Raw genomic sequence first — 13,919 nt, 5'->3', positions numbered from 1 at the left:
CCTGTTCACTCCTCCTCACCTGGGAGCATAACAAAACTGAGGTCCCATTTGGAAAGTCATCAGGGATCATAACAAATTGGGGACCCCACCCAAGGACCAGTCACAACAAATGTGTACTCCTAACTGGAGAAGCTGCAAAGAGATGGGTAATGGTGAACAAACCTGGGTGGAGAAGTCTGGTCTCCAGGGCTGTTTTTAATGATGAAAGCAATTGCTGCCTCTGATTGGTCCTTTCAAGGCAAACTTTCAGATCCTGCAATGCTGCCTTGGATTCTGGGAAATCTGCAGTTCAAAACAAAATAAAAATCAACAATTAAGGGAAATGTTGATTTCTGAGCCCAATTAGGAAATCCTTATATGTATTTTAATCAAACACAAGATACTGACAATGGACAGTACTATAATCATAGTACACTAAGTTCATATAAACATATATTATTTTAAACGAGAAAGGGTGGCATAGATTTTGTGAAAACTGCAGAAAGTTACTTCAGTTAGAACACTCAGCACTTGAATCCCAACAATTGTCCCCAAACCCACATTTCAGATCTCTGTTTCCAGGACCAGGATAGAGGTCTATGAAACAGGGAAATTCAGAAATTGAAATCCAACAATGGCGAGCTGCACAATAACTGGAAAAGTACTTCATGTAAGCAGCATAAAACTGGGAACAGCCTTTCTGGTACTTGTCAGTAATAACCCAGTACGGATCTAGATGCAAACTGAAAACTCCGGAATTTCTGGAAATCCAAAGTGAAGCAAAGTGCCACCCTTTCATAAAATACAAGCTGTAAAGAGGTAACTACATTCACTTACCACGAATAATGCTGAACAGTTCATCAATCCTCATATTTGCATACACCTGATAAAGGAAAAACTGTAGATGTATTCGCCAGCGTTGTAGTGTGCTGTTTGTCAGAGAAGAGGCTGATTTAGTACTGGCCTTCTGCAGGAACACCATGCTCAGCCAACAAATAACCTTTGACTCCAACCACTGAACAGAAAGAGAAAAGACTTCAGCTATCAGTTCAGGATATTCACTCCTTCCATAATAATTTGCCCTGTTCAATCACTTCATTACCACTTCTTATCGAACAACTTCAGAATGCAGGTAGAAGACCCAAATCCAGAAATAGGAACATAGGAACAGGATTAGTCCATTCAGCTCTGGGAGCATTTTTCACCAGTGAGATCATTGCTAATCCATATTAAACTCCATCCACCTGCCTTGGCTCCATATCCCTTATTATCCTTCTCTAGCAAAAATCTATTGACCTCAGATTTAAAATTATTAAACCAGCATCGACTGCTTTTTGTGGGAGACTGTGCCATCTTTCACCACCCTTTGGGTGAAGAAGTTTTTTCTAACTTCTCTCCTGAATGACCTGGCTCTGATTTTAAGGCTATGTTCCCTCTCGTTAGGCTTCCTCACCAGCAGAAAGAGTCTATCTACCCGATCAATTCCTTTCTAGATTCTAAGGGGAGAACATCATGCCTTCCCCAGTGCTTTTCTCTATGCTACAGCCAGGATCCTGGAAAAACCCAGGGCTCAAGAGACTAGTTCATTCATCTACACGCATGCATTCTAGGCCAAAACGATAATAAAATTTGGAAGTCATTAAATAATTGTAGCAAAGATACTTTGATTTACAGTATGCTGTATTTCTCTAAACTGGCTCCACAGGGCAAATGTAGAAATGCTAATAATTTCACTTAAAATATAGAAATATAGACTTGCATTTATAAAGCACTTTCCACAACCACTGGATGCCTCAAAGGGCTTTAAAATCAATGAGGCACTTTTGAAGTATAGCCACTGTTGTAATGTAGGAAATGCAGCAGCCAATTTGCACACAGCAAGATCCCACAAACAGCAATGTAATAATGACCAGTTAATCTGTTCTTCTGATATTGGTTGAGGGATAAATATTGGCCAGGACACTGGGGAGAACTCCCCTTCTCTTCTTCAAAATGGTGGTATGGGATTTTGCATCCACCCAAGCAGGCAGATGAGGTCTCAAAATGTAACAACTCATCGGAAAGACGGCACTTCTGACAATGCAATGGTCCCTCAGTACTAAGCTGGAGAGTCAGCTTTGCTTATTGTATTCAAGTCCTGGAGTGGGACTTGAATCCAGCACCTTGTCACTCAAAGGCGAGAGTGTTGCCAACTGATATACGGCTGACACCCTGAAAGGGTATCAGTGTCTGAAAGAGAAGGGTGGCTTAATATTTCAAGCAGATCCTTTCATCAGAACTGGTACACATTCCAACATAAAATTCCACCTGAAACATGAGCTACCATTTTTTCAAATATTAACTTAACTGCACGTTTCTAGAATTTTCTTATTTGATTTCAGGTTTCCAGCTTTAAACTTACACTAGTGATACAATGTACTACACAGATCACTGGGAGACCGGAGTCTGCACCACAAACACTAGGGCCCTGTTTAAGTTTTCACTGCTTTGGTTAGATCATTCAGGCCAAGACAAAAAAAATACATGCAGAAACAAGTACATTGACACACTGGCCAACATCCCACAAAATAAACTAGCTGTTTACTAAATTCAAAACATCAGTTATCACTTTGCTAACAACAAAGAGAGCCTTGTTATTTAGCAGGTAAAGACAAAGAGCTCCCAATTCTGGCACTCTTACCTCCTCAAGCTGAGAGAGAAAGGAGTTCTCGTACTCTCCACGACACAATCTGCCCACATGTTCTTCTATCATCTTATGCAAGATGGTAGTGATGGCGTCCGCACTGATTCGTTCTAATAAGTTCAGTGAGTGCCTGACAACAGCCAATAAACGTCATTAAGTTTAACAAACCTGAGAATAGTTAGCTTACTCAAGAAAAACCTGAGACAACATGAACTTTTAAATTGATTTATGCCAATCCAATCCAATCAGGGCAATAGATGACAGCAGACGGCTGGACGTACTTTATTTTACACTGATAGATTTTAATATAACAGTACAGACTTTAATATTGCCAATAATGTACACCCATGCTATTAACTGTCAGGGAAGAGGGGCCTAAGTGATGATGGGTAATTGATTTCTACCAGAAGTAGGGCAAGATCAGCTGGAATCGCAATAACCGATCTACCCACCAATTGTCTTTTCAAAACTTTTGGGCCGTTGTCGAAGCCTTCCGAGTTGGAGCGAATTTTTAGAGAGAGTTCCAAGGTGTATTAGCTGAAACTAGATTTAAGGGGCACTCTGTTCACTGGCACCAGAGTATTTTTAAACATATATTGATGTTCGACTATTTAAGCAGAATAAAATTAAAAAGCAAAAAAGTTATATTAAACTTGCACAGAACCTGGGTGAGACCACAGAGAGTATGGTGGCATAGTTCTGATTTCCATATTACGAAAAGGATATAGAAGCACTGGAGAAAATGCAAAAATAATTTACAACTGGTTGGGCTGATTTACCTGGGAGAGAGAACACAGCAGTGACCTGACAGAGGTCTTTAAAATTATTAAGAGGTTCAATATGGTAGTTCTGGAGAACATTTTTCCACTTATGGGGGAAATCTATCACAAGGCACGAACAAATTCAGTAAGAAATTCAGAAGAAACTACTCAGTGTGGTGGGAATGTGGAACTCTGTCACATGGAGTGGTAGAGGTGAACGGTATATATACATTTCAAAGGAAGTTAGATCATTGTTTTTTCATTTTTGGGACATGAGTGTTGGACAAGGCCAGTATTTATTGCCCAACCCTAATAGCCCAGGAGAAGCTGGTGGTGAGCAACCTTCTTGAACCACTTCAGCCTATGCGGTGTGGGTGCACCCAAGGTGCTATTCTGCAGCACTTTGATACAATTGAGTAGTTTGCTAGGCTATTTCAGAGGGCAGTGAGAGTTAACCACATTACTGCGGATCTGGAGTCATCTGTTGGCCAGACCAGGTAAGAATGGCAGATTTCCTTCCCTCAAGGACATTAGTGAACCAGATGGGTTTTTACAGTAACCCAGTTGTCTTATGATTATTATTAATGGAATTAGATCAGATTTATTAATTGAATTTAATTGCCCCAGCTGTCATGATGGGATTCAAGCTCACGCCTCCAAAGCATTCGCCCAGACCTCTGGATTACTAGTTCAGTAATGTTACCACTGTTCTCCAACCTCCCTAATAATACTTGAGGAAGAAAGGAATAGAAGGATATATTGATAGGGCTAGGTTAAGCAAATAGAGCAGGATGCAGCTCATGTGGAGCATAAACACAGGGATTTACCAGTTGGGCCTGTTTCTGTGCTGAAAATTCTATGTACACATCGGTGCTGAGAGACTTGCTGAACTGAATGCTGGAAGTGAACACATGCTGCCTTTAGCACCCACCTTGTAGGAGTCCTGATGGCCATCAAGGGAGCAATTTTCTCATGTCCAGTGGCTGAAGTTATGGACAAGTTCAAGGGAAACCTTTGTGTTATCAGGTAAGCTGACCATATCAGCTGAACAGAACAGATGTGAGTGAAGGAAGAATTATTGCTGCTAGCATTGCTTTATACCCCAAAACTGAGAATGCAGCAGAGGTGGGCCATTGTTGAAGCCTTCCAAGTTGGAGCGAATTTTTGGAGAGAATTCCAAGGTGAGATCTTTTAAAGGAGGAGATTGGAAACTCTCATGAGAAAGACAAAGTTTCAGTGAGATAGGTTGGCTCACTGTGACAAACATTGTGAGTTGTTGAGAAATCCATGGAATCTGTTTTGGTTGCATGTGTCATTTATTGTGTTGTGTGGTATGTTCGGCCATAGTTCACCTGTTAATTCACCTGTGCCTCATACTTACCCTGAATATCAGAGTATAAGAGATATTGTAAATTGTTTTATCTTTCTGAACTTGTAAAGTTTAATTTTGTTTGATTAGAACCCATGGAATCTTGTGGCATTATTCACTTGGTAAGCATCCTGAATCTCAAACTTTATCTACTTTAGACAAAATATGAATCATCCCTACCGGATCTACACCCACAACCCAGGGTCTGGCCAAGGATCATAACTGTTATAGTGCAATGGGAAAAACTGGAAATATAATTAAAAAGGAGACCAAACAAAAATGAGGAGTATCACAGTCCAAATAACAACTGTCACCAGGGTGCGTACTGCTTCCCAGAATTGTCCCAGAAACAACATTGTTACAGTCAAAATGCGAGAACAAGTGTACATTACCACATCAGTGTCATTATAAACCAAGTCAGCACTTCAAAAATATTTCTCACGTTTAAGATACACATGGATGATCATGCAGCATGATTACAGCAACCAATGCCTCATCAGCAGATGACTATTAATTAAATTTGTGTTCTCATCCCAGTACCAATCTCCAATTGACAGAGTAAAGAGGAAATTAGATAATTCTTTTTTTCATTTTTGGGATGCGAGTATTGCTGACAAGGCCAGTATTTACTGCCTATCCCTAATGGCCCTGGAGAAGTTGGTGGTGAGCAACCTTCTTGAACCACTTCGGTCTATGTGGTGTGGGTACACCCACAATTTGATACCTGTTCCTAGACCTCAAATTCATGCCTCTTGAGGATAATATTAGAATATGTGCCAAAAATTCAAGATAACTTGACTACTAATATTCCAGCTCTTCTGTTGCAGGTGGGGGAGCGGTAATCACTAAATCACTCTAGACTACCTGCAACGATTAAATGAGATTGTATCCATGTTACATTATACCTTCTAGGAGCAGAGCCATGCAATTCTGTGACACAGGATATTAGTAAACACATGGCAGCCAGCTCAGTGCAGGGCTTCTTGTTGCATTTGAGTTACATGATGGAGTAACCTGGTCAACAACTATCTTGAATAACCTCAGAATTTTCAGAATCACATTGCACAGAACGTGCCTCACAGAAACAGGCTGTTTGGCCATATGGGTCTATGCTGGGGTTTACGCTTCACAGAAGCCTCGTCCAACCCCATTTCATCTCAACCTATCAGAGCCTTTTAATAATTTCTTCTTCATGTGTTTATCTAACTTCCCCTTAAATTCATCCATGATTTTTGTCTCAACCACACCCGTGCTAACAAGTTCCACATTCTCATCACTCTTAATAAAGAAGTTTCTCCTGAAAGATGTGTTAGGTTTTTTGGTGATAGATGAGATTTTAGCCAATGGCTTTTGTACTGTTAGATAGCATGGAAATCCTTTTGCTTATTTAGTTATTATTTGTAAGGAATTAACAATCTATCTGTGGTGTTAATACTAATCATAATCACTGCTATATAAGGCTGTGATTAGTATTCTCCTGGGAAATAAATTACCATTCCTTCATCATTATGGGATGAAAATCCTGGAACTCCTTGCTGAACACCACTGCGGATGTACATATACTACACAGGCTGCAGCAATTCAAGGAGGCTCACCACCACATTCTCAAGGTAATTCGGGATGGCAATAAATGCTGGCCTCACCAGCGACATCCACATCGCAAGGAGGAAATAAACGTATACTCGCTGTTGAGTTAGAAGACCCAATCCAGAGAATTGAGCACACAATCTCAGTGACATTTCAGGGCAGTTCTGAGGGAGTGCCACCTTCCAGATGAGACTTTAAACTATTCTGTTCTCTCAGGTGGATGCAAAAGATCCCGGGGCAATATTTCAGAGTAGGGAAGTTATCCCCATTGTCCCGACCAACATTTATTCTTGAGCCAAGAGGAAAGTGCTATTCCATCTTTGGGAGTAAATTGCCTGCTTTTTTTCCAACATTGAAACAGTTTTCAATATTTTATAAATATTTCATTGGTTGTAAAGCACACTGGAGGCAGTGAAAGGTGCTGTAAAAATACACTTTTTGGGCAGCCTATTGTTCCAACTCATTCATTACAAATTGATAAGTTTGATTACTGCTTGATGAAGTATGCCAGGCAAGACAAGACAAATCATCTCCCTCACCCCCCGCCCCTCCCAGAGATCTGCAGTAATTTTTGTAAGAATCATAACAAATTGTACTTACTAAACACTTGACTGCCATCTGGTGCCAAATCATCACTACAGCAGCCTGACTTTAGAGCATACAATTTTTTCTTGCTCGCAGAACAGCTTTGTATCTGAATGTTAAATCTGACAAATCATATTGTATTAATCTATAGTCAGCCAGAGTTTTACAAGAAATTATATAAGAACTTTGAATCCATATTTGAATCCTATCAAGTTTCCGACCCACAAAGTGCCAAAATGCTTCTTCTCAAAGTCACCAATGCCTTTCTCCTTGACTGTGACAAAGGTGAACTCCTCATCCACCTCAACCTGCAGCATTCAACACAGTTGATCACACCATTCTCCTCTAATTCCTCTGCACTGTAGTCCAGCTGGGTGGGACCACACTCACCTGATTCCATTCTTATCTAATTGTAGCTTGAGTATCATTTGCAATGGCTTCTCTTCCTGCTCCCACAAATTACCTCTAGTATACCCAAGGTCCTTGACCCCCTCCTATTTCTCATCTAGATACTGCCCCACAGCGACATCATTTGAAATCAGGTCAATTTTCACATGTATGCTGACAAGATCAAGCTCTCAACTCCTCCACTGTCTCGAGACTGTCAGAAGTCTTATCCAACATCCAATACTGGATGACCAGAGATTTCTTCCAATTGAATAGATATGACTGAAGCCATTATCTTCAGTCCCCATCACCAACTCCATCCCTCTCTCTGACAATTGTCTGAAGCTGAACCAGACAGTTCACAACCTTAGTGTCATATCTGATTAAGATGAGCTTTCAACCATTTTTTTATTCATTCACGGGATGTGGGTGTCACTGGCTAGGTCAGCGTTTATTGCCCATCCCTATTTGCCCTTGAGAAGATGGTGGTGAGCTGCCTTCTTGAACTGCTGCAGTCCATGTGGTATAGGTATAACCACAGTGCTGTTAGGAAGGGAGTTCCAGGATTTTGACCCACCGACGGTGAAGGAACGGCGATATATTTCCAAGTCAGCATGGTGATGGTCTGGAGGGAAAATTCCAGGTGGCAGTGTTCCCATCTATCTGCTGCCCTTGTCCTTCTAGATGGTAGAGGTCGTGGGTTTGGAAGGTGCTGCCTAAGGAGCCTTGGTGAGTTTCTGCAGTGCATCTTTTAGATGGTATACACTGCTGCCACTGTGCGTCGGTGGCAGAGGGACTGAATGTTTGTAGAAATGGTGCCAAAGGGCTGCTTTGTCCTGGATGGTGTCAAGCTTCTTGAGTTGTTATTGGAGCTGCATTCATCCAGGCAAGTGGAGAGTATTCCATCACACTCCTGACTTGTGCCTTGTCAATGGAGGACATGTTTTGGGGAGTTGGGAGGTGAGTTACTCACTGCAGGATTCCTAGCCTCTGACCTGCTCTTGTAGCCACAGTATTTATATGGCTAGTCCAGTTCAGCTTCTGGTCAATGGTAACACCCAGGATGTTAATGGTAGTAAATTCAGCGATGGTAATGCCATTGAATGTCAAGGGGGCGATAGATAAGATCCCTTCTTGTAGTATACAGTCATTGCCTGCCATTTGTGTGGCACGAATGTTACTTGCGACTTATCAGCCCAAGCCTGCATATTGTCCAGGTCTGGCTGCATTTGGACATGGATTTCTTCAGTCCAGTTCCTTATGCATACCATCACTAAGACTGCTTATTTACATATAAATCAGCATTGAGCTGGGGCATGGGCAACATCAGACACTGGCTGCCCAAATCCTCATCTATGCTTTTATTACCTCAAGCTGTGATGATTCTAATTGTCATGAAAAGCAGATTAAAGCTATGAACTACTTACGAGCATACTGAACTTTTAAGGGAGACCTATGTGTTTTTAAAAAGAAATACAAATAAAGATACTGAGCAAAACATGACTGATAATGTGCAGTGACTGCCCCCTGGAAAATTTCACTGTGGATTATAGTTGACCGACTAGTCCCAAGAGAACATGGAATGTCACACCTGAAAGGTGTCATGGACCTCTTCAAGCAAAGACACTTGAAAGGGAGATAGGAAAGGTGCAAAAGACTGAACATTAATCTCCTGTGGTTGCAGAGACAAAAGACATTGTACATCTCAGCGGACATCCAATTTATATCTCAGAATTTATAAATGGTCTGGAATGAAAGAACTCAGGCTCTGGGTGCGAGTCATAGTTTTTCTTTTCCAGAATACATAGGGAGAAATCAGTTAAAAAGCTGAGATACTGGTGTGAGATTGTGTGACAGCAAGCAGAAGAACAAAGTCACCCCCTGCAGCTTGCAGGCAAAAGGTTCTCTCTCCTTGTTGCTGGAGGCAAAGCTCAGCAGAACCTACAATCTAAAACAAAGACAGCCCTTCAGCCACCCTGCAGAACCTAGTGTCTCCAAACGAACTGCAAAACTACCAAAGTCAGCTCTACCGGAATCACCCAACTTAACAGCTGCAACATACACCATCTATGACTCACAGACAAGCCAAAGACTGATTTGCTTATTTTTTAAACTTCTATTTGGACTCTTAACTTCTTATTTCTGATCTGTGTATGTGTATTAATGTTTTTTAATAATGTTTTCTTCAGGTTTTAGTAACTAATAAACATATTCTTTATTTGACTCAAGAAAGCCTGGTTAAATTGGCTCCTTCTAAAATATGAATACATTTGGATTGGGAAAGGTATCCACAAGGGAAGGGATCCCTTTTAAATTAACCTTGTGACCAGCCGGGGTGGGGGGGGTGGGGGGGTGGTCAATAAAGAAGTCATCGGTCCTCACCCAGGAGCATCACAAAATTGGGGTCCCGTTCGAGAAGATAAATTGGGGGACTTTGCCGGGGACCAGTCGTAACAAATTGGGGTTCGGTGGCGGAATAATTCCCACAGATGAAACTAAAGAATTAGAATGGGAAAAGCAAATTGTTTCTTTGAAGACAATTTTTAAAAACCAGAAAAAGGTTATCTTGAGTCTGACCTACTAAAGTGCAAAAATGTCCACATTTGATGCCAGTGTTTTCACAACGGAAGGGGCATTACTTATAAAAATTGAGCAGTTCTGTCCCTCTAACAGTTAAAAGAGCTGGTGAGGCACTTAGGTTAGAATTTTCCCCATAAGCTAACAGTCTACAGGTAGAAATTGAGGACGATGAAACAGAAGAGTAGTGGTAGAGAGATAAAAATTGAAGCTGTGGAAATTAGAAGTTTAGGAAAGAGAAAAGGAAAGGGAAAGAGAGAAAGAGGAAAGATAGGAAAGGACATGAAGGGAAGAGAGAGAATTACAGGACAGAGAAAGAGAGAGAAAGGAAATATAAACTAAAACAGCTCAAGCCGAGGGGCAGGAATCCTACGGTGTCCCTTGAAGACACCAATAGCTCAGATTTAAGGGCTGAGGCAATCCGGTTTGATCATTTAAGCCCTAAGTTTGATGAAGCAGAGATGGAAGCCTTCTTTATCTCTTTCGAGCGGTTAGCACAGCAGTTAAAGTGGCCAATCCAACACTGGTCCCTACTACTGCAAAATAAACTTTCAGGGAAATACTCATAAGGTTTATTCCTTCTTGCCTGAAGAAAGTGCCACTGACTATGAGACAGCAAAAAAAGACTACTTTAAGTGCATACCAATTAATGCCGGAGGTGTACCGTCAGAAATTCCATACCCTCAGGAAACAACCTGACCAGATGCACCTAGAATTTGAAAGGCTTAACCAACTTGCTTTTGACCAGAGGATGAAGGCACTTAAAACAGAAGCCACTTACGAAAACCTCCATTAAATAATTCTCCTTCAGGAGTTTAAAAACTCCATACCCTTCCCAATAAGAACACACCTGGAGGAAGAGACAGTAACAGGGGCCAGGCAGGCAGCCACACTGGCTGATGATTATGAGCTGATCCACAAACCCTTGTCCCACAGAGACCCTCCCTTAGTCACCCCCAACAACTGGAAAGGATAGAGGTGGAGAGAGTGATAGAAAACTGAGCTCACTTGGGAGAGAAGGAATTGCTGGGGACCCTCCTCAGGCCAGAAAGGGTGGTGCTGAGTTGAAAAGTGAGGCTAAGAAGCCTGTGTTTTAACTGCTAGAAGGTAGGGTACCTCCAGGCCAACTGCTGGAGAATATGGGAAAAACGAGTGGGATTATCAGCGCACATACACCCCATGCAGAGAATGAGAGTCAGTCAAAGAGCATGGCAGACCAGGCTATGGCTCTGACTGCGACTGTGAATCCTTGTTGAGGCGCTCCTGAGAGTGTGGATGAGTAGAAACAAACCCGAGACTTAGAAGGATTTTGTACCCGTAGGAAGGGTGGTCACATTTCCCCAGGATGAAGCGAGTGAGCCTAGAGTGATACTGAGGTATATGGAGGCCAGACAAAATCTACTGTTGGGAAAAGGCATGATCTTTCCACCAGAGGATGCAGTAAGTGCCAAGGTGTTGGTGAAGGGGATTGAAGGAGGATACATGCCCATCTCCTTATATTGGGTGCATCTGAAGTGTGACTTTGTGTCAAGGCCAGTGACAGTGAGTGTCGTCCCCAGTTTGCCTGTGGAAGGGTTGACCTGCTCCTCGGCAATGACCTGGCGGGATCAAAGGTAATAGCACCCCTCACAGAAGCCCACTGAGGTCAGGAGACAGAACAGCTGCAGGAGAAAGTGCCTGTCATTCTTCCTGACTATGTGGCCAGACAAGCTTCATCAGTGAAAGCTAAAGTGGCACTGCAGACAGAAGACCCTACGGTCTGGTTATCTGAAACCTTTTCAGAGAGTCTAGAAGACCCAAAGGAGGTGATAAATAGATCTTTCTTGGTAGCGGCTCAGCAAGCTGACCCACTGTTAAAAACATTAGCTCAGACTGCCCACACTGAGGCTGAGGCGGGAGCAGTCCCTGAATGCTAATGCATTAAAAATGAGGCACTAATGAGGAAATGGAGAACCCTACCCCCACCGACCAGAAACTCACCAAGGCTCCTGAGGTAGCGTCTTCCAAAACCACGGCCAGTACCATCTAGAAGGACAAGGGCGGCAGACGCATGGGAACAACATCACCTGGAAATTCCCCTCCAAACAACTCACCATTCTGGCTTGGAAATATGCCGTCGTTCCTTCACTGTCACTGGATCTAAATCCTGGAACTCCCTTCCTAACAGCACTGTGGGTGTACCTACACCACATGGACTGCAGCAGTTCAAGACAGCAGCTCACCACCACCTTTTCAATGGCAATTAGGGATAGGCAATAAATGCTGACCCAGCCAGTGAAGCCCACATCCTGTAAATGAATAAAAAAGGGCAGTGGACAGTGATCCACCAGTGGTGCTGCCTCCGAGGTACCATCAGGAAATATCGCACTAGCTCATGAAATTCTGATGGTTGGGCATGTTGGTATTTGCAAAACCAAGGCCGCAAGAGCCAGCATTTTTATTGGCCACACCTCCATAGTGACTTAGTAAGGTTTTGAAGAACCTGCCACACCTGCCAGGTTGTGGGAAAACCCCAACATGCGATACGACCTGCACCTATGATTCCCGTGCCAGCTTTTGGGGAACCATTCAGCAAGTGGACTGTGTGGGACCCCTGCACAAAACAAAAGGGGGCGATCAGTATATTCCTACCATCACAGACGTGGCTACCCGCTTCCCAGAGACTGTTCCCCGAGAACCATATCTGCCGAAACAGTGGTGAGGGAATTGACCCAATTCTTTACCAGGTATGGTCGACCCACTGAGATCCAGTCAGATCAGGGCTCAAATTTCATGTCCAAAATATTTCAGGAAGTCATGGGCAACCAGGGCACGACCTAGCTGAAGTCTTCAGCGTATCACCCACAGTCCCGGGGGGTGCTAGAACAGTACCACCAGACCCTAAAAACAATGGTCAGGACATACTACCATGAGTACCCCCATAACTGGGATAAAGGACTAGTTTCCTTCTGCTCGCTACTAGGGACTCATCCAATGAGTCCACCAGTTTTACTCCATTTGAATTAATTTATGGGCACCAAGTGCGAGGGTCTCAAACTAATCAAAGAGAGGTTTTTAGAACAGAAGGAGGAAGTCCCCATGTTAGAATACATAACAGTGTTCTAGGAGCAACTCATGAGGGCCTGTGATGTGGCCAGAGAACACTTGAAAACCTCCCAGACAGCTATAAAGAAACAGGCAGAGCAACATGCCAGGGCCCGAACCTTTCAGCCAGGAAACCAAGTGTTAGTGCTCCTACCAAAACCAGGTGAGCCCTTAAAAGCTCGGTTCAGTGGCTCATACAGAGTAGCAAAGAAGCTCAGGGAAGTAAACTATCTAATTGAAACCCCAGATCAGGGGAAGAGGCAAACACTGTGTCACATCAACATGATAAAGCAATTTTACAGCCGAGAGGGGACAAGCAGGTAACGATCTGTCCCACTGCCACTGACCTAGAGGATGAGGGTAGCAGTGGGGATGAATTGGAGGGAGACATGGGTGGGGCCCACATTGAACACCCCCACTACCCAGCTAACCAACACAGATACTAGCGAATTTAGACTCCTTATTCACCCACCTAAGTGCAGAACAACAAGCAGACTTTACGAGGCTGCTCACTGGATTTAAAGGCTTATGCAGAGACAAACCAGGCTGCACCACTTGCTCTACATGTTGTGGATGTGGGAGAGGCCCCTCCCATAAGGCAACATCCCGACCGTCTAGTCCCAGAAAGACTGGCCCAGGTCCGGGAGGACATTACTACATGTTGCAGCACCAACTAATAGAGCCTAGCAACAATAGCTGGAGCTCCCCAGTTGCGCTCATGCCCAAGCCAGACGGGTCCACAAGGTTCAGCGTTGACTACCGAGAAGTTAATGCAGTGACCCAAGCCGATTCCTACCCGATGCCCCTGCTGGAAGACTGCATAGATATAATAGGTAAAGCAGCCTACATTACAAAGATAGATTTATTCAAGGGATACTGGCAGGTTCCCCTGACTGCCCACGTGAAG

General features: G+C 43.2%; 1 protein-coding gene across 2 annotated transcripts in view; it reads right to left on the bottom strand.

Moving 5' to 3' along the window:
- Positions 1-13,919, bottom strand: part of anapc2 (anaphase promoting complex subunit 2) — a 67,788-nt gene that overhangs the window by 49,096 nt on the left and 4,773 nt on the right. For both annotated transcript variants that reach the window (XM_041193485.1, XM_041193484.1), the window contains exons 3-5: positions 2,660-2,792; positions 817-994; positions 163-282 (exon numbers count right to left, since the gene is read on the bottom strand). In XM_041193485.1, the coding sequence (XP_041049419.1) occupies positions 163-282; positions 817-994; positions 2,660-2,792 (431 nt within the window). The remainder of the gene's footprint in view (positions 1-162; positions 283-816; positions 995-2,659; positions 2,793-13,919) is intronic.

Source organism: Carcharodon carcharias, chromosome 8 (genome assembly GCF_017639515.1).
Source record: "Carcharodon carcharias isolate sCarCar2 chromosome 8, sCarCar2.pri, whole genome shotgun sequence".
Lineage (NCBI taxonomy): Eukaryota > Metazoa > Chordata > Chondrichthyes > Lamniformes > Lamnidae > Carcharodon > Carcharodon carcharias.
The sequence above is the reverse complement of the archived record's forward strand: the minus strand, read 5'-3'. Positions and strand labels throughout refer to the sequence as shown.